Genomic DNA, 22,363 nt, shown 5'->3' on the forward strand with positions numbered 1-22,363 from the left:
TCTTGTGCTTGAAAAAACTATATTCCGAAATTCATTTCATTCGATAAAACCGTTTGTGAGATAGAACTAAAAATCACATTTTTTATGGTTTTTCAACAGCCTGTATCTTTTGAACCGAGCCTATTCGGAAAAAATGGTGAAGAAAAAAAGTGTTTCTTCTGACCTCAAAAATCTACTGTTGAAATATTTGTATGAGTCAAAGATTCACCCTGTAGATTAGTTGTTATAGTTCTATTGGTTTATCTATTTATTCGACACGAGAAAAAAATTAAACTAACCCTGAATTCATCACAGTTTGATTTTCCATTTGAGCACATTTCCATAATCAAAACGAAAATCCCTCTATTTGCAGGCACTACCCAGAAGAACTGAATATAATTCGTTGAAATCAGTACAAAAGGCAAGTAGGTACTTTCCAACTGACGAGAGTCATTTCTTGTGCATTTTAGGTGGGAAACATTGAGATGCAGAATTAGTTCTGAGGATTATCTTTTCATTTTCCAATAACTCGATCCTCACAAAATTTTGCATGAATCCTCGTTTGTGTACTTCACAACTACTTTCTGAGTTTGAATTCAATTGGAATTTCAACTACCTATTGCGAACCTTTAGGGCTCTTTAACTAGCCTAAAACATCAAGTAACCGGTTCTTTTCCTTTGGAAAAATACGGGATGTTTAATTGAATTTGAGCACGAATTTGTTATCGATAACCTATCGACCCAAGAATTTGAGGACCTCTTTGGTAAATAGTCATTACAGCAAGTAGTAACTTATGTATGTACCTACTTATAGAAGAGAAAAACACTGTGGAAATACTAAACTGTTATTTGAAGTTTCAATGTTCTCTTGTACTGAATAGCCAAATTTCACGTTGCTAACTCTATTATAGGCTTAATATCTTTTCGCCTTGGCACATTTCAAATCGACTTCTACGAAACTCTATCTGATGAAATTCAATCAAATTGTCGGTTTGTACTCTAGTTTGAACATTCGAATAATCATTACATCTCAAATGAGACCGTAAACACCGCGTTCACTCTGATGTAAACGGAGTAATTACAAATATGGGAAATTATTTGCCTCGATATGTCCATAAAACAGAGAATAATGCGCGACACGTTCTAATCATGGTAGTTTTTGTTTTGTTGTATCAATTATTGTGGAATGCGGCACTCGATATCGACGATATCCTTTGAGGTATAATCACCAGCTATATAGTAGTTCAAGGAAGGAGGGTTCCAATTGAAGAATGTTTCGAGGATGTGTCTCACTCATTTAACTCTACACCTGAAGACTGCACGCACGCATTTACGATTAAATTGGCCTTTGCATGTATCGGGATTACAAAAAGAGCAAAAAAACCACTGGAGCCTTCGTAGAGAGAGACCAAAATAGAGAACACATTCATTTTGTTTATACCCTGACTTGGAGGAAAGTGCAAGTCCATGAGGAGTTAGGAGTTTTCAACCAAAAGTGACAAAAATATACTAGAAGATGGATAGAATGCAGATTTTCTTCATATGTATATGAAGGTGGTTATTTCAGTTTTTGCTTGCCAGCATTAATAAGGAGATTTTGTTCAATCCTTAATTTCGATGGTATTAGTCGATTTTAAAGGTGTGATTCTCTATAAGAGAATTATTTTCCGGATACGTCTATGGACCACCTTTCAAATTATCTTTAGGTGAATTATGCAGGGATCATATTTTGAGGAGGAGAAGGTGAAAAAAATAGGGAAGCACTTGATGATATGGGCTTTTGAGTACATCGTTGAATTCATAACCAGGGTGGTCAGCCATCCGGTTACTGAAATCTCGAAGCGCTGATCAGTATTGGAAAAAATCATCATTTTCCCATTATTACCTTGAATACAGATCCGATCAAATTAAAAAAAAAAACTCCCTAAATAGCTCTTCAATAACATTCTCAAGGTTCTTTCAAAATTTGAGCATATTCTTGACTCTTGAAAATGAAGGTACTGAATTATTTTTCCGATTTTTTCATTTTTTAGTGATTTAAAGCCATTCATATGAAATTCTGCAGAAGATTTGTTTCGGCACTCTTTAACTAATTACCGAATTTCAATTCAACATTCTGTATTTTTTCAGAGACTTATTGAAAACTCAACCTACCCTGAAAATCTCAAGCAACTTTTTCGTTTCCTCCGAAGGTTTACCATTTGCAGTACAAAATTCGAAAATTTGGCAAAATGATGAGGCTCCCTTGCGGTGAAAGCAAGCAACAATAGAGAATCGATAATTATGGGTTATTTTTTATTGTACCGGTAGATTCGGGTGACTTGGGACAGCCCTGTAACTTGGGACAATTACCCCTCTTGCAAGTTTCTTTGTTTCTTACCATTTATGAGTGAAGGGACAAACTTATAAGATTGTGTAGCGTCTTTTCGGTTAATTTAACAATTAATTCCTGTTGAGTTTGCCGTGACCAGAGCGTTTGAATTGACAAAAAAAAAATTAACGAATTCGGACGAGTAAAAGCGCGTTTTTTTATGGCCCTTATACTTTCTAGTGTCCTGTACATGTATTTCACTTTGTGCATGTGTAATTTTTTTCTGGATACGTGGCATATTGGGATATTAGATATGTCATGAAACAAGGTTGTTTACAAATCAAACACGGATCTCATTCATTTATTTTGTTGTTTCATAGGGTGACTTGGGACAATGCCGAATAGATACAAGCGGCGCATTGGCAGCAGGAAATATGCCGATTTTTCGCAGGATATTATTATTTACGTTATTTCCACAAAGAAATCACCAAAGAAGGAAAGAAATCAAAGTTCCCTAGTTATGTTTAGTTTTTTTTACATTTGAGTTGCAATATATTTACTTTCGCTGTAACAGGGGTTTATCATTTAATTTATTTACCGAAATTCAACTGTATAATAACAAATTCTAATTTTTCAAAACTATACGCCGTCCCAAGTCACCTATTTCATTTGAGACTTGGGAAATCAATGGATTTTAACTTGTGTCCCAAGCCTCCCAACTCGGGGGGTGACTTGGGACAAGTATATATTTTTTTTTTAAATTTATATCCGAATTCTGAAGCATGGTATATATCCTGATCAATAGTCTGAGTCATTAACATATTTGAACCCCTTTCTCACATGAAAAGAGGTCACCGTTTTTGAAATATGACAAGTTGAATTTCGAAATCGTCTCAAGTGACCCGAATCTACGGTCCCAACATAAACATCCAATTTTTTTTATGAATTTTTTATTTACATTTTAGTTTTTGTATTTACATTTTGATTTTGATTTTTGCAATTAATTCGAAAATAATGATATTTCTGAATAGAGAATGACGCGGCCTTTCAAACGATGTATCACAAGCCCATTCTTCCTATTCAAAAAATTTGGGGGTTGTATCTGTCTGTCGAAAGAGGTTGAAGGTAGAGTTTTCATTTTTACAATCTTAAATTCAACTTTGACGTATTCCGGAATTCTTTATGAATATGTAGGTATAGTAACCAAGATAATGATACGGATTAAACACATATGGACTTTTGGTTTTGGGATTATTCAAAGATACAGGAAGATGACAATGAGTCAACGACCACCGAAGTGATGAAGGACGTTAAGCACTGTCCAGATAATTCGTCTGAAGAGTTCAGATGTACCAGAAAAGACCATTCAATATAAATATTGTTCTTTGCATAATTCCCAACTGTTTTACCATCTACTTTATAATCAAGTATTGCAATGCTTTGTTACATAAAACCCTTGAGTCTTATATAAACGCCGTTCAGATAAAACTCGGATAAACTTGTAAGAAATCTCCTATTTTCTATGTAGATCATAATTAAATCATCAACATAACTGATTAATTCATATGATCCATCAAATCTCTTTCAAGATCATCCTCGAAAGTCAAAGTCATCCAGTACTCGGCTATCTCTCCACAAAACACTGTAATTCCATCTGGTCTTCTATACGGTGTAATTATTCTATCGTATAAACGTCGATTTATGACAGCAAGGAGCACTGAAATCTTAGCACGAGCCAAGGTGGAAAAAACCCGATGTAGGAGCTGGTTTCGATAAAGAAACACTCCCGCCATTTCTGATTTCGATGCAGCCAGGCAGTTCAGCGGGTATCTTGCGGTCATGGCTCCTTGTGCCTCGCTTCAGACGGTAACAAATCTTTGTGTTCGACGCACGTTATCCCATTATTTATAGTCGATGAATTCCATCGATGCTGATTGTTTTTGTTGTTTTTGTTTTGGTTGAACGGGAAGACGAAGGAAGTCTGCGACTGAATATCCTGTAAATGAGGATGGTTGAGGTCTGCGTTAATCAGAAGTCATTGTTCAAAAATTCTAACACTAGTGGATAAGTAGAAGTACCTCCCATAGTCATTGGATGACAAACAGAGACAACTATGGCAGGAAGCGATTTCTTGTCTGCAAACATTAGTCTTTCGTCAAGAGCATAGAAAGTACTGCACTGCGACTAAAAAATATTAGGAAGAGGTTTGAAAATCCGTCAGTGCTTTCTATTACTGCAGGCCGTTTTTCTTAGAAATGGTTGTATTTAGAGTAATACTCCACTTGACGAACACTCCAAGGTCTCAGAGGTTTCAACTTGGGAGAAGTTAGGGGATGCTGTTACGACTAAAAACGCCACGAAAACAGACATTAGGCAGATGACAAAATTTTTTTGTTTAGAATCATGAGCGACTATCAACAGATCGAAAACATTAACGAATGGTCTCGGGCCTTTTCAATTTTTTCAACGAAAACGTAAGAGAATTTCCCATTTTGGACACTCCATATCTCATTAGAGGTGCATATTTGATCTCAAGTTCCTTCACTAAATATTATCAAGAAATCACACTTTTTAGACGAAGAACCAATTGTGATTTTGACAAGAAGGCATTTCAATTCAAGATCATCGCAAGTTTTAATCAACCAGGTGGCACCAAATTATGTCAGCATCAATAGGGTAGGTCTAACGATTTGTCAAAATCATCTGACAGTTCGTTGCCGTGGGGCACACAAAGCATTTAATTGATGCTTTGTGTATTGAAATTTTTGATTTTTATACTTTCGCAGCTCATTAGCTGCATTTTCTCATCAGAAAATGCCTGCTTTTTGTTGTGTAGTTAAATGTGGAAGTAAAGGTGAAAGGGACGATGTATAGTTTTTTAGAATACCCGATGTTCACAATTTTAAGAAGAAAACTCGACTAAACGAACTGTCCATGATTAGGAGATATAACGTCGGGAACAAAATTTTTTCCGAAAACATGCACAAAACACAATAAAACACCACTCAAACTCGACCGAAACAGCATAGGAATCATTGGAGGGAAAAGCTTGTGTGCCCCACGGCAACAAACGGTCAGCTGATTTTGACAAATCGTTAGAGTATCCTATATTCAATTCATTGATCAATAATTTTTGGGTTTCAACTTCAACTCAATCATGGTTAACAAGAACCATATATCGATATATTTATGCAAGACTAATGTTATGCTCTTGCGTTGGAATTAGTTTGGTCGAAACCGTTACTTAATGTACAAGAGTTGCACAAATATTACATCAAGTCTCAAGTCTGTAGCCAACGTTCATCACAAGCAAGATTAGTTGGAAAAATATATTCTAGCTATATGTACATGAAAAATTCTTCGAAGGTATGAATCGATTTTTTGAAGGATAAATAAAAAATAGAAGATATGTAATTACGTATCAATCTATTCATCTACTATCACACACAATATATTGAAATCAATCAAAATGATATATATGATGATATATGTCTTATGTGAGAACTAGCTATAGAAAAAAATGAAAGGGGTTATTACAATTTTTTTTTGGGCAGTCTCTGCTTAGATGCATTTCCCTAAAGATTGCACCTCAAAAGCAATATTTAATTTTTTTCTTAGATACCAGGCAACAGACATAAATGAAATTCGGCAGACATTCTCTGGGAGCAAGGGGATAAACAAAAAAATTTTGGTGGTGTTCTTCTATAATTATAAGAGTAGAAAAAGCCACCCCTGAAATTCCTTTTACAAGAAGCATTCTTCCTTATTCATATGATAAGATTGAAAAATTAATTTATTCCTTGCTAAAAGTAATTATCAACAAGTACATGGCGTGAGTCGTAGAGGCTGGAATTATCTTCCATAACTTAAATTTACCTAGTAGCCTTTTTGACAGGGAATCGCCCCTTAAATTTTATCGTGGCTATCAAGTTACACTCTGTATATCCCACAGAAGATTCACATTTAAATTGGAGAATACGCGATTACTGCACTCGTATGTTAATGGTGGATTCATCCCATAGAACTCATAAATCTCTTCAATAAGTATCTATAATAAGAACTTTTCCGATCAGACTAGTAGTTCATGAAATTAGTACCTTCAAACTTAAGTTAGTTATAAATGCCCTACTTATATTGTATGTTTAATGAAAAAGATCAAGAATTTTCGGAAAATAATAAGATGGAAAAAACATTTGGTACCCATTTGAAATAAGAATGTAAAAACACACAGATGCTTTCAAGGACAATTTTTTTCAATCATTCTGAATTTCAAAACTATATAAGCTATATTAATAATGACCTTAGTTTCCTGTTTAGAATAATTTCTAAAAGCTCCAAATTTTCATTTTTATTGTTAGAAGCTAGTCTCAGTCTACCGAATTTGAGGCTTGAAAATAAATTAGGAAAAGATGTAAAAGAAAAACATGTGGACAAAAAAATTGCGAACTACCTATGAAACTAGGGATGTTTTTTCCTCTTTTTACTCAAAAGATTACTTTTCAATGCATGACTTTAGATCTTTCAATTTTTGAGCAGTTAATTTGACATCCGGAGATTATACGGGTCCCAAAATAAGAGATGGACTTATTTAGCTGCATGAAAACCCTGATACCATTTTAAAATGATAGCGTTTCATTTGATGCTTACCTACGTGAGATACAAAGATGAAATCACTTCTTTGAGTGGGCTGTTATATTTATTTGGTTAATGTTGAGTACCATTCAAGCCTACACTGTGGTCGATATGGAAAAGCTTATTTGTAGTAGTTCATTAAAATATCATTGCATTTCCATAAAAAATCATTCAAATAATTCTGTGTAGGATTCGTCGAGATATTTTTGATGGCTCGATGGCTGATGGTTTTATTCAAAATGATTGGGTAGCTCTGTGACAACAGCTATAAGGAATTGTTTGAATTGTTTATCCAAAATTGTCCTCTACTGAAAAGAACAATCATTCACAGGTTCTGCCCAACCCAATTCCCGTCATGACTCTTTTGCAACCGTGTTTTTGATACGTGGAACTCTCTTCCCGCTGAAGTTGCGCCGTCTGTGAATACGTTCAAAAATCGCCTGGACGAATATTTCAAAAAAAAATTGTTATGCTGGGTATTTGTTTTTCTTCGCCAGGATCTTTCACGATGAACCGATCCGATATATATATGTGGGAAACTTCTAATTTCCCGAAAGTTTGTGAACTTGGAATCGCAGTTAGTTCTTTTCAGCATAGTTTGAGTACTACTGTTTATCTTGAAGTTGTATGGTAAATGGAAATATATTTAGGAATATATGCTGAATTTTAGTATAATATTATGGAAGATTATTTATATACTAGATAGGAAAAAACGTTGAGAGGAGTCCTGGGCTCGATTTTTTTGTGAAAATTTCATTAGTGGAAACTGCTTCACGATACTTAAATGTGCAATAACTTCTTTACTTTCGAAAATATCTAAAAACGATAAAAACTTTCTTCAGGCACTTTTTCACAGGAAATACAACAATATTTTCATTTTTTTTTTAATTTCTTGTACTAAGGGTGGAAAAAGATCTTCGTTATTTTAAATACGAATGCATTCTTTTTTTGATCTCATATCATACAAAAAAAAATTAGCTTCACAAAAAATGTAGATATGCCGATATATTACTTACATCTTCAAGGCAAAGTCAGCATAAAAGTGAAATAATCACTACTTAACTGACATACATTATTCTATGAATGAAAGAAGCATTTCTAGAGATATAGATAATTTTCATATCAGAACGATATAGAATCACAAAAATACATCACTTTTCAAACTGGATAGTTTATTTGGGAATCAGTGGATGGAAACGCATGGTCCTATTGCCTGGCCAGCTAGATCACCAGACCTCAATCCTTTGATTTTTTCGTATGGGGATATGTTGAAAATAAAATTCTCAAGACTTCAGTCAGACTTTCAATATTAGCCATTTTGAAGACTTTCAAATCAATACCTACTCAGTTCTTCTTCATGCGATTTTCACATCAGAAAATCTAGGCGTTCAAGCCTGAAATTGAGTGATAAACGGTTTAAACATAGGAACATCTGAAGGAATAAAAAATATGGAGAAAAGAAGTTTCTTCCGATTCCAATATCCGCTTTCACTATTTTGAATTATATGAATTATAATTCTGGTGTATAAATAAGTTTTCATTAATGGAATTATTCTCCAACACATAAGTGTAGACGATATTCCTGTATCCGGGAAGTGAATAATGATGAATAACCTATCAATTTTTCCCAGCAGAATGGGGTATTAGAAAAATTATTTTCAAGCAAGAATAACATGTGTTCATTGGAATGTCATTATTGTCATTTATTGCAAAATTACAGTTTTTTCATATACTTATAGTTAGGAGAAATTTGTCCGAAAACTAACTAAATCCCATGTTTAAATTCCTGCAAAGAAACGTATTAGAACCTCGGTTAAAAACATCTTTGAATTTTATTGGAAGCAATAATTTTGCTAAAATTTGAAAAAAGAGTTGGTTAGCGACCTGGGGAGAAACTGCCACAATTATGTATGATTATTGTTATAGAAGATGTCCAATGGAAAAAACATTCGCAATTTTATTACAGCATTTCTAATGTGATTTCTGTGAGATATGTTTTTCAGTACACAACTAGTGCTATTTTAATTCATTCATCAGATTATTCAAAACCACTTTATAACCAACGCCCAACTATCAATATCACCATTAATACTATGACAATAAATTGAGTATTGAGGAGAAATTCAAAATATTTCAGTTCACGAAAATGACACGGAAACTTTTGAATGTTTTTATAAAAATTACGCTTTTTATATTTTGATGGTGTTTGTAATTACATCGGAGAATTATTGAAGATACTTATAAAGCAAAAAAAAAAATATTGTCTCAGAATTCATCAAGGAACAATAATGCAATCATTCAATATAAGAGAAAAAGATATGCAAATAATATTGTTGTTTCTTTAAGCTGATCATTTTCCTTATACCGTTACGTCTCAGGAAAACAATCTATTCTTTGCAATCATTCTCAAGTATATGGATTGTTAGATACGAGTTATGCAAAAGATTCAATATCAATAACGTAGTTTATGGTCATTTTACACCTGCATAAAAGGAACGTCAAGGTAGGATGCAGTCAACCCAGGAAATTGATTGATTTATAAGAAGGAAATAACCTTATTGACTACCTTTTCACTTGAATAGCTCTCCCTATTGAGATGACAATAAAAGAATATTACCGCATTTCATAGTCGCTTTATAAAGAAGTCTGAATTCAACTAACTACCACACATACCAATTTCTTCAACACAGTGTTCACTATTTCTATATAAAATTCTGTTTTGGAATATTATTTGAATATGAAAGGAACAGACATTCAATACTAAAGACTATTTTTTCATAGAGAACTTGGTTCTAGCTCATATAAGTAGATTCTTACAAAAAATTTTGAACTGCTGTTCCATGATTTCTTGAAACCATTGTTCATTCGTTTGGAATGCAGGTATAGTGGGATAGATTTGCTTCCTTTTTATTTTCGAAATTATAAGTACCTATACTAGAAAACTTGGTCTCATCACACCTTAGAACATAGATACATGGAATGGAAAATAAACATTCCAAAGACTGGAGTGAAATAGTTGCTTAGTGTCGCCAATCACATTTGAGACAGTTGATTCGGACATCATTGGCGCATCAATTTTCAGTACGAATAGATAGGATGCATGTGAATTTTTCAATAAAACGCCACTGCCTTAGTGTCGCGATAGAAAGAGAAACATCGAATGTTATGTGTGAACTACAAACAATTCATTCGTAGCACTGAATGTCCATTCCATGTATCTATGTTCTAAGCATCACACACACAGATTTCAGCTCGATGTTTTTTAATGAAATTTCATAACCTCGTTGAAATGGTCACCTTCCTATGAGATCTATGGTTAGAAATTTGTACACTTATTTTTCGAAAATTGTAAAATTTGGTTCTAGCAGGAATAGTTTTTACAAAATTTTCTGTAGTCATTACATTATTCCCGGAAAAAAGTATTTTCAAAAGTTATTCCTTCATGGAAACTTGTAGCACAGGTTTTGGCAGGACTGGCCAAAAATTGAATTGAATTTGAAAAATCAAAAAATATTAATTAGTAACAATCATATGGTATTTTTCATACATACCTCGAATTCAAATCATTCAAAAAATTATTTCTCATTTTTCAAACTGAAACGAGTAATTCAAAAAAACCAATATAGTAATATTAAATGTTTCTGCCCCCATGGATTCCTCAATTCTCAACTTCTTGTAGTTTTGTTACATTTACTTCTCAAAATCAAGGGACGACAATTATATTCTTCAACGCCAGGGAATGTCTATCATTTTATTATGATGAGTTGATTTAATCGCAATATGAAACATCCTCTCGAATTCTGTTTGTGATATGTTTCCAAAAAAAATTTATTCGACCAAATCGAGATTAGGAATTTCTATCCCTAGATCTCAAAAGAATTACAGCATTAAATTATGGGATTGCAATAAGAAACATTTTGCCCGAATGCTTGAAGTTTTATAGGATAAATTGAGTTGAGAGAAAAAATTTCTACTGATTCCAAATTACCTGTAGTTTCGGATATATGTCTGTTAGACATTCGATTTTAGTCAGTCAGAAGATACAGATCTGAGTTTCTGTCACATATATTTTAATGATCCTGTTTCGCAAATTATAAGAGCACGATAGCTTGAAAAACAACGAATAGTGACGACCACGTGTGCTAGCGTGGCGAATCCCAATGGAACGGAATCTAGCGGATCTTTGTTGCAATTAAAATGAATAGCTCTATAATGCTACTTTTAATGAGATCCAGAGCCTGTTATTAGACATGAAGATAGCCTCTAGTGCCAAGATGAAAAACCATCATCTAGCTTTATAGATATTTCAATTAAACCTAAATCACGAGGAGAAGAAGCATTCCAAGAACATTGTTTAAATTTTTCTACTGGAAGCACTTTTGGCTACAGGTTGGTCATCAAGATATACAGGATACTCGTACAAATGTTTTCACAGTAGATTCTTGAGGTCAAAAGAAACACGTTTTTCTCATATAATTTTTTCCGATTCAGACCTGACAAAAAGATATAGGCATTTCGAATTTTCATAATGAGCTGTGTCACCCCTCTGGAAAAACAAAACTACCTTCAGAGTAACTAGCTATATTTGTGACACTACAATTCTTTGGATCTTTTAAAAAGAGTTGTATTCAGCATTATTACCCAATTTTTCAAATGTCATAGATGCTTTTTAAATTTTAAACATCAAATTACTCGAAAAACGAGAAAATATGAAGAATATATACTTTTATTTCACAAAACGTTCAAAAATTCATTAGATAGTGTCCAACTAAGTTTCAAGAGTTGGGTTCTTTGAATTTTTGGTATTTTTATGGTACGTTATGTTCATAATGAAAAAACTGGAAGACGTGGGTGATATGTTGTGTTCGAACAAGATTAATCAAATAAATGAAAAACTATATTCCAAAATTCATTTCATCCGTTAAAACCGTTTGTGAAGAAGAACTAAAAAATAACATTTTTTATTGTTCATCAACTGCCTGCATCTCTTAAATTAAACCAAGCCGATTCGGAAAAAATGGCAGAGAAAAAAGTGTTTTTTTTTTACCTCAAGAATCTACTGTAAAAATATTTGTATACGAGTCAAAGACTCAACCTCTATACATAATTTAGGAAGAATATCAGCATATCCAGATATCTCAAAATATAAGATTCGTTTCTAATTACCTGTACTGCACTATTGAGGAAACAATTGTTTTGGCCAGGCTCATTAAGAAGTCCTTTCGTTGTGGTACAAGGCATACTGTCTCTCAATGGGGTTGCCACTGACATCAATAAGGGAGGGTTCAAAACCAGCGGTGGAGACATTTTGTCTGTTATTAGGTATCACTGAAAAAAAGAAAAAGCATTGAAGATTCCATTTTGTTTAACTGTAATCCTACCTATTAATTTTCCAAGACGTAAATATCAGAAATTATAGAAAACAGTTGCCAAAAACATCGATGTTTTTGCATCAACGTTTTTTATACATCGATATTAACTGATCGCGATGCTGCTTACATATCGATCGAAAATACATGGCCTTTTTTTAGTCATAACTATAGAAATCTCGCAGGATTAGTTCGGCCACCATTACGAATTCAGATATTCCTGAATACATTAAATTATCATCAGTAAAGATTATAAAATTCTTGTAACGCCTACCAAAGCATTTTACGTCAACGAAAATCTCAATAACGGTGATGGCAATCCCTCTGCTCGCATTAAATTTTAAATCTTAATTGGTACTTCGAAAGCTTCCACCTCACATTCAGCTGGGGTATCGGCTTACTTATCTAAAATCCAGGCAGTAACGTAGATTACGGAGAATATATTCATAGTGTTCCTATAAAAGATTAAAGGGACTTGAATTTTCAATCATCATTTATGACTTGTTGGAAGAATACATTCGAGGTTTTAATGAAAAAGCAACAAAAAATAATTAACGTCCAGAATAACTTGAAAACAAACCTTCATCATATCAAAATAACTTCATTAGGTACTTAATTCTGCGACTCCAAATATTAGACATGTAGGTACACCAGAATTGGTTGTACCAAAAATTATTGAAATATTCTAACTACTAGAAGGTATTCTTAGTTTCGCATTACTAAGTATAACAAACCTGAAGGAGTTCAGGCAACGGGTAAAGATCCTTTTTTTTTATTGAAAATGATAGATATATGAGTGGTATCGCGGAAGTCATACAATTGTGAATTTCATTCAGAAGTTACAATGCCCTAGTTGAAAAAATAAACATTATAAATAATATAATTAGGGTGGACCGAATTCGTTTTTATCTGATCTGATGAGTACACATATTTATTCAGCCTATTATTAAATGTTGTTGCTCCAACAGTCTCTAGGGAAACTCCTTTTAAATACTTATCCGTTACAAGATACGGTTCAAGAAGCTAGTTTCCCTTTCCTTAGATCCCCTGCGTTTTACACCAGACCGTGAAAAGGAGCTCATGAGAACACAATTAAATGCAACATCAGGTAATCATAGTGTACCGTTAATAAATCTATTTTTAGTTTAATAATTGATATTTCACGGCTAATGAGAAATGTGTTGTTCTAATTGCAATTTATTTTCATCCTTTTTTTCCTTTCTTCAATCTTGATGAGGATATCAGAGTATGAGGGGGGGTTACTTTCACTGTCCAGTTAGAAATGATTATGAACAGGCGTACAAGTTGAAACTAAAATTTTTCCATATTGGTTTCGAAATATAAGTGTGTCTGATTTTTTACAGTTTCCAAAGTTATTTAGATCTGTTTTGTAATTAATCGATAAATTTTATTTTTAAGTCTAGAAAACTAAAACATCTTTGACGGGTACCTACTACGTAAGCTAGGTAAACGAATAGTTCAGAAAAAATTTAAGGGGTGGTTCTTCGTCAAAAAATAGTGTGTGTATTTTGTATTTTTTTGAGCGGTCCTTGTTCAGATTAGATGCAACCTGAAGAGCAATTTTTAATTTTTTCTTGGAAACCAGAAAACTGGCAGAATTGAAATCGAGCTGACATTCTAAGAGGCAATCAATAAAATTTTGGTGTTGGAAAATGTTTTTCTCTATGACTGCTAGGCAGCATTAATAAAATAAAATTCATACATTAAGTAGTTATTATAGAGTCACCCTATTACCCACAATTCTGAAGTTAGCTAAGGACAATTAGCGTGTGTGGTCAGTGAGCTAGTGGTCGTGGTCACACCCATTTAATAAACAGAAGGGTGTTATTATTATTCTAATTATTAAATATAGGTACTTCTTGTTTTATTAATGATTAAAAATTAATAATTTTATTCATTGGTTGATCACAAGCTGAACGACACTCATGATAACGTTTATTTTTTTAGAAACATTTTTTCCTTAGGATTGTCGATAACCAGTTTCAACAGATTAATAGGGTAATCAACAAATATAGGAAAAAGTTCGAAGATTTGGAGTGTAGAAAGAATGCTCATATTTCAAATTCCAGTAGGTACGTAATTCCATGAATAATGTACACTCGATAACAAGACATTATCCTATTATCAGCTACACCAGTATCAACCCTTCTAACAGCTTGTAGGTTGAAAAATGTTGCTGCATAAATCACTTTTATTTATCTGCCTGTTCTTTTTCCCGATAAGTCCCCAATAATAAGAATCCCAATGACCTCTCAGACACTGATTGACACTTTTTGAGTCCTCAATCTCAGGAACCCAAAGAAGTTATAAACGTAACGGTTATATCATGAGGAATCCGACATTTCGACAGATAAATTGTCTTTTATTGCTTATATAAATCAATGGAAAATGAAATGAAACATTTCAACGACGATACCGTAGGATTACGACAGCGAGTATCTTAAACAGTCCGATATTCCAAATTCGCAGCGATTTCGATACATTTAGTATTTAGTTCAAATTATTGAATATTTAACAGCTCCATGAAATGTCAAGACTTCTCATTCAGGAAATAAGGCAATCACAAGACATGAAAAACACAATCTGCTATTCACCAGCTCTTTTTTTGCTTAATATAAATCTCGGTATAAATATTAGTTTTATAATATTTATTATCTCTATCCAGTTTATCGGAATAAAATGCTAAATTTGTAGAAATACCACTGATAATTTAACAAAAATTAAGTTTTGTTTCATTACATAACATTTCCATAAAGAGCGTTTTGTCATCAGTATTATTTTGGAAGTTTGCAGGAAAATCTACCGGTCAACTTCCTAATCAAACTCAAAGTCCCTTTAATTTCGAAGCTTCCTTCAGACCCACTACAAAAGACACTAAAGGGGGCTTAAAAGGATTCAAATTTGATTATTAAAATAGCCATGTTCTTCTAAGCACAATTTAATTGTAATTTTTTTATATTCTGAATATCAGTGTTGATTTCCCAGTGGAACTGTTTTTCGATTACATCGAAAGGACATTTTAAGAATATTTTTCGCTTCATACGATGGCAATATTTTCAAAATTTTCATCAACTTCTACACACTTTTGGCTGGATTTTCTACGTTATCAATATTCAACATTCATTTTGGTAATAATAATATCACAAATTACAATAATTTTTTTATACATGTCACTTACAGTTGGGTAAGTAATCGATCAAAATTTGAGAAAAAGGGAAAAATTAATAATGTGTTAAATTGTCTTCTGCATTCAAAAGTACGCCGGGTCATATACTCTTAAAGTACCTCATATCAGGCAACTTGTACTTAATGACGAATTGCCTCTAGAGTCTAGACTCTAAGGAGGATGCAGTACACGGTACAGTATATCTTCTTCCTATAAAGTTCCAGACGTATTCTAATGGGGGAAAGTTCTTTGGATCAAGGCAAAAAATTTATTTGAGTGTCTACAAAATGTGCCACCGTAATTCTGTCAACCATAGATTACAGAGAATCTGTAGGGCCATCATGCATACCTAAATAGGATCTGGATTCATCACTAAAGATACGTTTATTCCATTCAAGCTCCAAGTTCTGCCGACCTCTGCACCAAGCCAATCGACCACTTCGGTGTATATATTTTTATATAAAATTCTCTATTTTGATGTCCAACACAATGACAGAAATGCTTGGAGACCTCTTTCGGCTTCATCAGTTAGTTATAGTTATTGATTTCATTTACATCGGAAATGACATAGGGGTTTATGACATGGGGCAATATTCGTATAATTTTCATCTGCCTGTAAACAAAACAAGACAACAACCTAACCTATTAATGACGAATTTTGATGACCCCTCATTACTTTATTCAACCCTTCATCCTAGAAGTAGACAAACGTCAATATAATAACTAGAACTCCCAATATGTATTTCCAGACAGACTATTTTGTTTTCTGTGCGGAATTATGCCAATCACCAATCATTGGAGACTCCTTATATATAGAAGATTGAAGAATTTAATTGATAGTTTCCAACTGAATGATTCCACTCGAAACTTGAATAATGCATCAATTTTCTCGAAATTACAGAAATTAGAGCAAGAGGTCTGGCACCTCAAATATCACTACATTGCTTCAGATCGGCAGTAAGTCCAGAGAAATACAAATTAGGTGCAGGTGCTACACTGCCTCCGATGGATAAATAGGAGGTTGTGAACTCGAGCACGTTTTGTGTAGCATAGGACAGAACCGTATTTGTTCACCTTCAAGGTAACTTTTTTTTCGAAAGTAAAGGGCACTAACTTAGCTCTATACAGACACTATTTACCAGTTTGCTACACAGTAGGTGAATTATTCTTCCCATAGCAGATGAAATTATGTGTAGGTACCTCTCATTTTCAGAATAATTTGTGGAATTGTAACAGACCGTTTCATAATGGACATCAAAGTACCTTGTACCTTTTATTTTAAGTATATTTTAGTTGCACTTTTTAGTAGTACCTAAGTACTAACGGCCAATTTCATATTCAAACTTAAAGTTCCTTTAATTTGAAAGCTTCCTTTAATCCTACTTGAGTTGAAATTTGAATAGGCTTTAAGCTTAAAAGGACATTTAAGTTTAAATCTCAAGACGTCTTGAGCAGAGAAGAACAAAATGTCACCCAGGTCACCCTGTATATATTCTAAGTGAAATTCATCGAGGATATAAGCTTCAATAAATTCAAAAATATAAATAAAATGTTTTCCAATGATTTTTATAAGCAACTTAGAGTTATAATTTTTGTATTCAATGAAAATCTTTGAAATTTTTAGTCATTTAAATTTTTTCTGTAGGTATATTTTATATCTGCAAGAAATTCATATTCATTTTTATTCATCGAATTACTCCTTAAATCAATCATACTAAACATCGTATTAAATTGCACACCAATAAAAATCAAAATGTTTTTTTTTTTTTCGTTTTGCATCAATGAATCCAAAAATGACCATTTTCGTTCCGTTCCCATTTCTTCGTCTAAAATAATGGTTACGGTTCTGAATACAACCTTTCAGAAGTGCCTCAGGTGTTCCTGGAACCTCAACAAAGCCCTTGTAGAAGGTAATCCACTTCTTACCTGGTCTACGGTTCAAAATAACAGGCGTCTCTACGTGCTTTCGAAAAAAAAAAACGTATCGCGTGTATTGAAGCTCGCTTCGGTATTCTCTTTGGTAAAAATAATAAGCTCCTCATAATCATTTACAGTAATTACTGTTCGTGACGTTGTACACATAGTTAGAAAAACGAAAAATATTTCGATCTTACTCATTTTCAGTTTTTAGATCAAAATTCTGAGATTCTTTTCAGAAGTAGTTTAATACATATTTTCTTTTTTATTGTGACACCGATGCTGTGTCCGAGAAATTTTGTCCGACAATAATAACAGACAATGACTCTACCGAGACGTACTATGTCCAGAAATCTATTTTCATATTTTTTCATTGGATAAAATAACTAATAACTAATGTTTTCTCAGTGGCAATAATTTTATAGAAATTCATTCTGCTAGGAAAAAAATTCTTACAAATACCATGCTCATTTCGAATATGAATCCCTTGAAAAGTGGAAATATTTCAGTATTTTAACATACCTACATAACATCAACTTGAATTTAAGGCTAATACCTACTTTTTAGGATTATTTTTCGCTCAATTGTTCGAATCAGAGTACCATGCCACTTAAAGAGATTTTGGTGAAAACATAAACATCATTTCAGAATATTTTTTAGTAGAATGATTTATTGGGATTCGTAGTATATTGAAACAACAAAATAGATTACAGATTGACAGATTCACTAGGGGGTGAAATTTTCAGCTAACATGCTGAGAACAGTGACAACCAAAGATTATAGAGACTCTATAATCTTTGAGTGACAACAATGCAGCCTGAAAGATTTATTGCATTACTCTGGTTATTTGTTGTGTAGAAAGGTTGTATATCTTAATTAGGTGTGCTAACCTTTTCAATAGATTTTGGAATGACATCAACAAATCAAAAATATTGTTAACTTTAAAAGTGGGCATAAGAATTAAGAATCAAACAGGCTTTTTAGTTCATTTTTATGTTTCTTTTATATAAATCATAATTGTTTAGCTTTGATACCTATTATGAATGTTGCCATTTCGAAGACATCATATTATAGTATATTATACAAGGTGTCCCAGGATTAATGGGAATAAATTTGGAGATAGGTTCAGAACTTAAAAATAAGACGAAAAGTTCCTGTGGAGTCATGCCTGGAAACGCAACAAATGAAATTTTGCAGTGCAGATGCACCTAGAACATAAATTTTTTAGTCATCTTCCATAGCTACAGAGGGGTGAAATCACTTTTTTATTGTCCACCATAAATTTTCATTCCGGCTTTGAATATTATCATTGAAAAATGTGCATTGAGAAGACGATTTTATTTTGAAACTTGGATGATATGGTGTTCAAGGTGTCTATTTGAAAATACCTGCAAAATTTTTTTTCTGTCCCACTTTCAAAAATTTTTGAATGAATCCATAATGAAGCAGTCATACCTATTCGAAGCAACGTAAGTGAGCGTTTCTTGAGATGCCTATATGGAAAATTTTTTTCTTATTTTGATGTTCTGAAACTATATTCAAATTTATACCTATTAATACTATTTATACTATCAATAGCAAATGTTTCATTTGACATGTTTTCATGTAAATTATCCTCTTTAGTTTTTGAATATCTCGAAAATTAAAGAAAGACATAAAAATTATTATTCTTCAGTATTAAGTGTTTAAAACACTTTATTATTGCCGAATTTTTATGAACCGAATAGACGAATATCGAGAAACTATACAGTGAAAAAATTATAGAGTAGTCATTCCATTCTAACGATGAATTGAAATTTTTTAGCCTCGTTTTTAGCTATAGGTTCAGTTCTGAACGATCGAATATCGCTCATCCCTCCTTTCTAGAGGAAACAAATCGAGGAACCAATCCATCAGCAAATATATTTTTAGTGCTGATTCAATGTATTGAAAGCGAAGTTTAATTTTAAATGAAAAATGGGGAATCGGTTCATTAATCCAGAATAGTAAACAAACGTTCGAAGTTATTTGATCGGTAAGTAAACGTTTCAAGTTTTATTTTCATTGCAGACCAAAAATAAAGACGTTGCTTATGAGTTGCGGTTACATTGTCCAGTTCATTGCTTCCATTTGGGTTTCTACAAGTATGTTATTATTTTGAAGGAATATTATTTATTTATTTCTGCTCTATTAATATTTATTAGCAGCCGGTATTCAGCTGGCCGTAAAATTCTTCTGTGTACAAAAGGGAAAAGAATAATTGCAGGAAACATACAGTTTTTCGGTCATACTCCTTCAAATTATTGTTATGACAGGTATCACAAGAATAACGGAAGCTCAATCAATGAGGGGGCATTTTTGTTTAATAAATTATGAATACCTTGAGGGTTTGGAGATAGTTCCTTTCCATAGTCATATACATAGTCCTATGTTATATGTCAAAATATAAAGAGCAGTCTATACATAATTTTTTGCTTCTATTTGGAGGAACTTATCGTGAATAAATTGATAATTTGTTCACGAAAACCTGCTGAACCAAAAAGTAATGAAATGAAAATTGCTTTTCTCATTTCATACAGAGTAAAAATTAACGCCCTATATTCATATCTTCAGTATATACTATTTTGTAGGAAAATGCTCGAACAGGTAAGTTTTTTTTATTTAGCCACATTTCATGTATAAAAGAGTAGGTATGTGATGCAGCTTCTACGAGAGGTGGAGGATAATTATGATTTTTCAAATGACAACGCTTACTTTTTGTGGCAGAAATAGTAGCTGAGGACGATTTGGTCATTGAAGGGGTTTCTTATTATAGGGATAAAATGGTAATAAGTATTTCATTCCAAATTCGAATTTTTTTAACAAAAGAGAATTTAATTCGTCTTGATGTCTTCATAAGATCTTTGAAATCAGTACAGAGTGGCATATTTGGAAGACGTGATGGTAAGTTGAGAGAAGAATGAATAAAATTGTCGTGTTTTATGATTATAAAATTTAGAAAGCTGCTATGTTTTTATCGTCTCCTATTTCTGAAATGACATTCCTTTTAACTATGAGATTAGCGAAAGTATCACAACGAATAAATCATGAAACATTATACGATTTCACGTCCTCTCTTTCTGATGAAAGTTTCGTTTCATCAAGTTTCCTAACAAACTGCAGGACCTTCACAAAAAATTAATATCAAAGCAAATAATTCCACCCACAATTTTTAAATTCATCAGATTCAGTTTCCTGTGATGATGATTCTGAATGAATGTAGGTATACCTATTACTCGTTTGTTCGCATTTTGATGAGTAGATATTTTGGGAAAAACCTTGAAACGAGTGTTTACCTCGGAGTTATGTCAGAACTCAGAACCATAAGAAATGATAATAATCAAGGAATTGGATGCTCATTGATTCCGACAAATTATCATTATCAAATATCGTCGTAGGTACATACTGTATTTGTCTTGAAAATTACAAGATTCCAACATTTTTTTACAAGGGTCAAAAATTCCTCTCATTCCACGAGAATTTTGCGTTCGAAAAAAACAATTTAACAATAGATAAAGAATATTTAATTTCATATACAAGAGGAATCCCTCGGGAATGCCTTTTGAAATATGGAATAGATAGATACCAATAGATTTCACAGTAATTGGATAACGCCCCATAGCGCTTAGAAGGAGCGCAAACGATTTTTTTTTCAAATAAAAAAACCTTTTGTTGAATTGAAGACGTGGCTTACATAAATTTTTATAAATATAATTTAGACATAAAGATCCACTGTTTCGATTACTAATAAAAAATTACGCCGATCAATTGATAAAATCAAATCTAAATTTTTCGTTTCTACATTAAAATTCTTCTGCATATAGTCACATGCCGATTGTTTATATTTATCAAAAATTGTTAATTTGAAGTGGAAAGAATGCATTGTAGTATTGTACGGCAAAAATATATAATGATTTCTAACATATTTTTCTAGAGATTTGGTCGATTTTTTCTGCCATCAAATTAAGCCACTCGAATCACACTTCAGCTTTAGGAAATATCCTGAAGATTTTCATCTTCTTGGTCATTTATATTCGAATAAGTTCCGAAACGTAAACTCACCATTCTATTCTCAAGATGTTTACATGGAACTGTCATAACAAAGGCAGTCTAATTAATCCAATGTCGATATCACTCAATTAATCCTTTCGAATCAGTAACTTTGACACGTTTCTGTCTGAACAATGTAAAAAGTATCATTTAGTGACCCGATAATTCGTAAATGAGGCCGAGTTCACATATGCGGACACACACACAAACAGTTCACCGGCGTTCTTCGGCTATACGTTTCGAGTTACCGGGCAAGACGTACTCAACTCAAGTCAAGGTGCTAGTCAAGGAGCGCCTAGCCAAAGTTTCGACTCGGCTTAGAAGTCGTATAATAGCTCTGCCTGTTCTGTCGTACGCACGTCCAATGATCGAGAGTAATGAAATAGTAGTACCATGAACCATGATGGGCATGCCGAGGCTGCCAGCTTCTCGAAGCCATTGTTCTTGATTCATTAGCACGGGAGCAGAATGCGTGCAGCGATAACAGCTGATTGACCGAGGTGGGTTTTAAATTCTTTTCGGACTTGTACGTAGATGAGAGATAGGATGTGATATGGAGAAGTTTTTCCTTAATTGATTATGAGGATCAGAGAGTTCAGGGACTATGCAGGGTCATTTTTCTTCTTAACGTCATCCAAAATTATACATATTATACATACAGGGTGGCAATGGCTTTTTATACCTAAGCCTATTATTTTCGGAGATACAGAGGTCATGAATGGATTTTTGCCTGAATTTTCGATATCCATAACTTGGGGATTAATGGTTTGTTTTGGGTTCGTTTACTTCTGATAACTCTTTTATGAAAGGCACATGCAATTTCAAGATTATCAGGCATTACTCAGAATATTGAGATTTATATCCTTCGAATATCAAAATCTATATTTTCTCAATCAACTG

General features: G+C 33.1%; 1 protein-coding gene across 1 annotated transcript in view; it reads right to left on the reverse strand.

Moving 5' to 3' along the window:
- Positions 1-21,959, reverse strand: part of LOC123316085 — a 74,161-nt gene extending 52,202 nt beyond the window's left edge. The window contains exons 1-2 of the mRNA XM_044902054.1: positions 21,476-21,959; positions 12,089-12,250 (exon numbers count right to left, since the gene is read on the reverse strand). Coding sequence (XP_044757989.1) covers positions 12,089-12,229 — 141 coding nt within the window. The 5' untranslated portion in view covers positions 12,230-12,250; positions 21,476-21,959. The remainder of the gene's footprint in view (positions 1-12,088; positions 12,251-21,475) is intronic.
- Between the last annotated feature and the right edge of the window lie 404 nt (positions 21,960-22,363).

The sequence above is a fragment of the Coccinella septempunctata genome, chromosome 6, assembly GCF_907165205.1.
Source record: "Coccinella septempunctata chromosome 6, icCocSept1.1, whole genome shotgun sequence".
NCBI lineage: Eukaryota > Metazoa > Arthropoda > Insecta > Coleoptera > Coccinellidae > Coccinella > Coccinella septempunctata.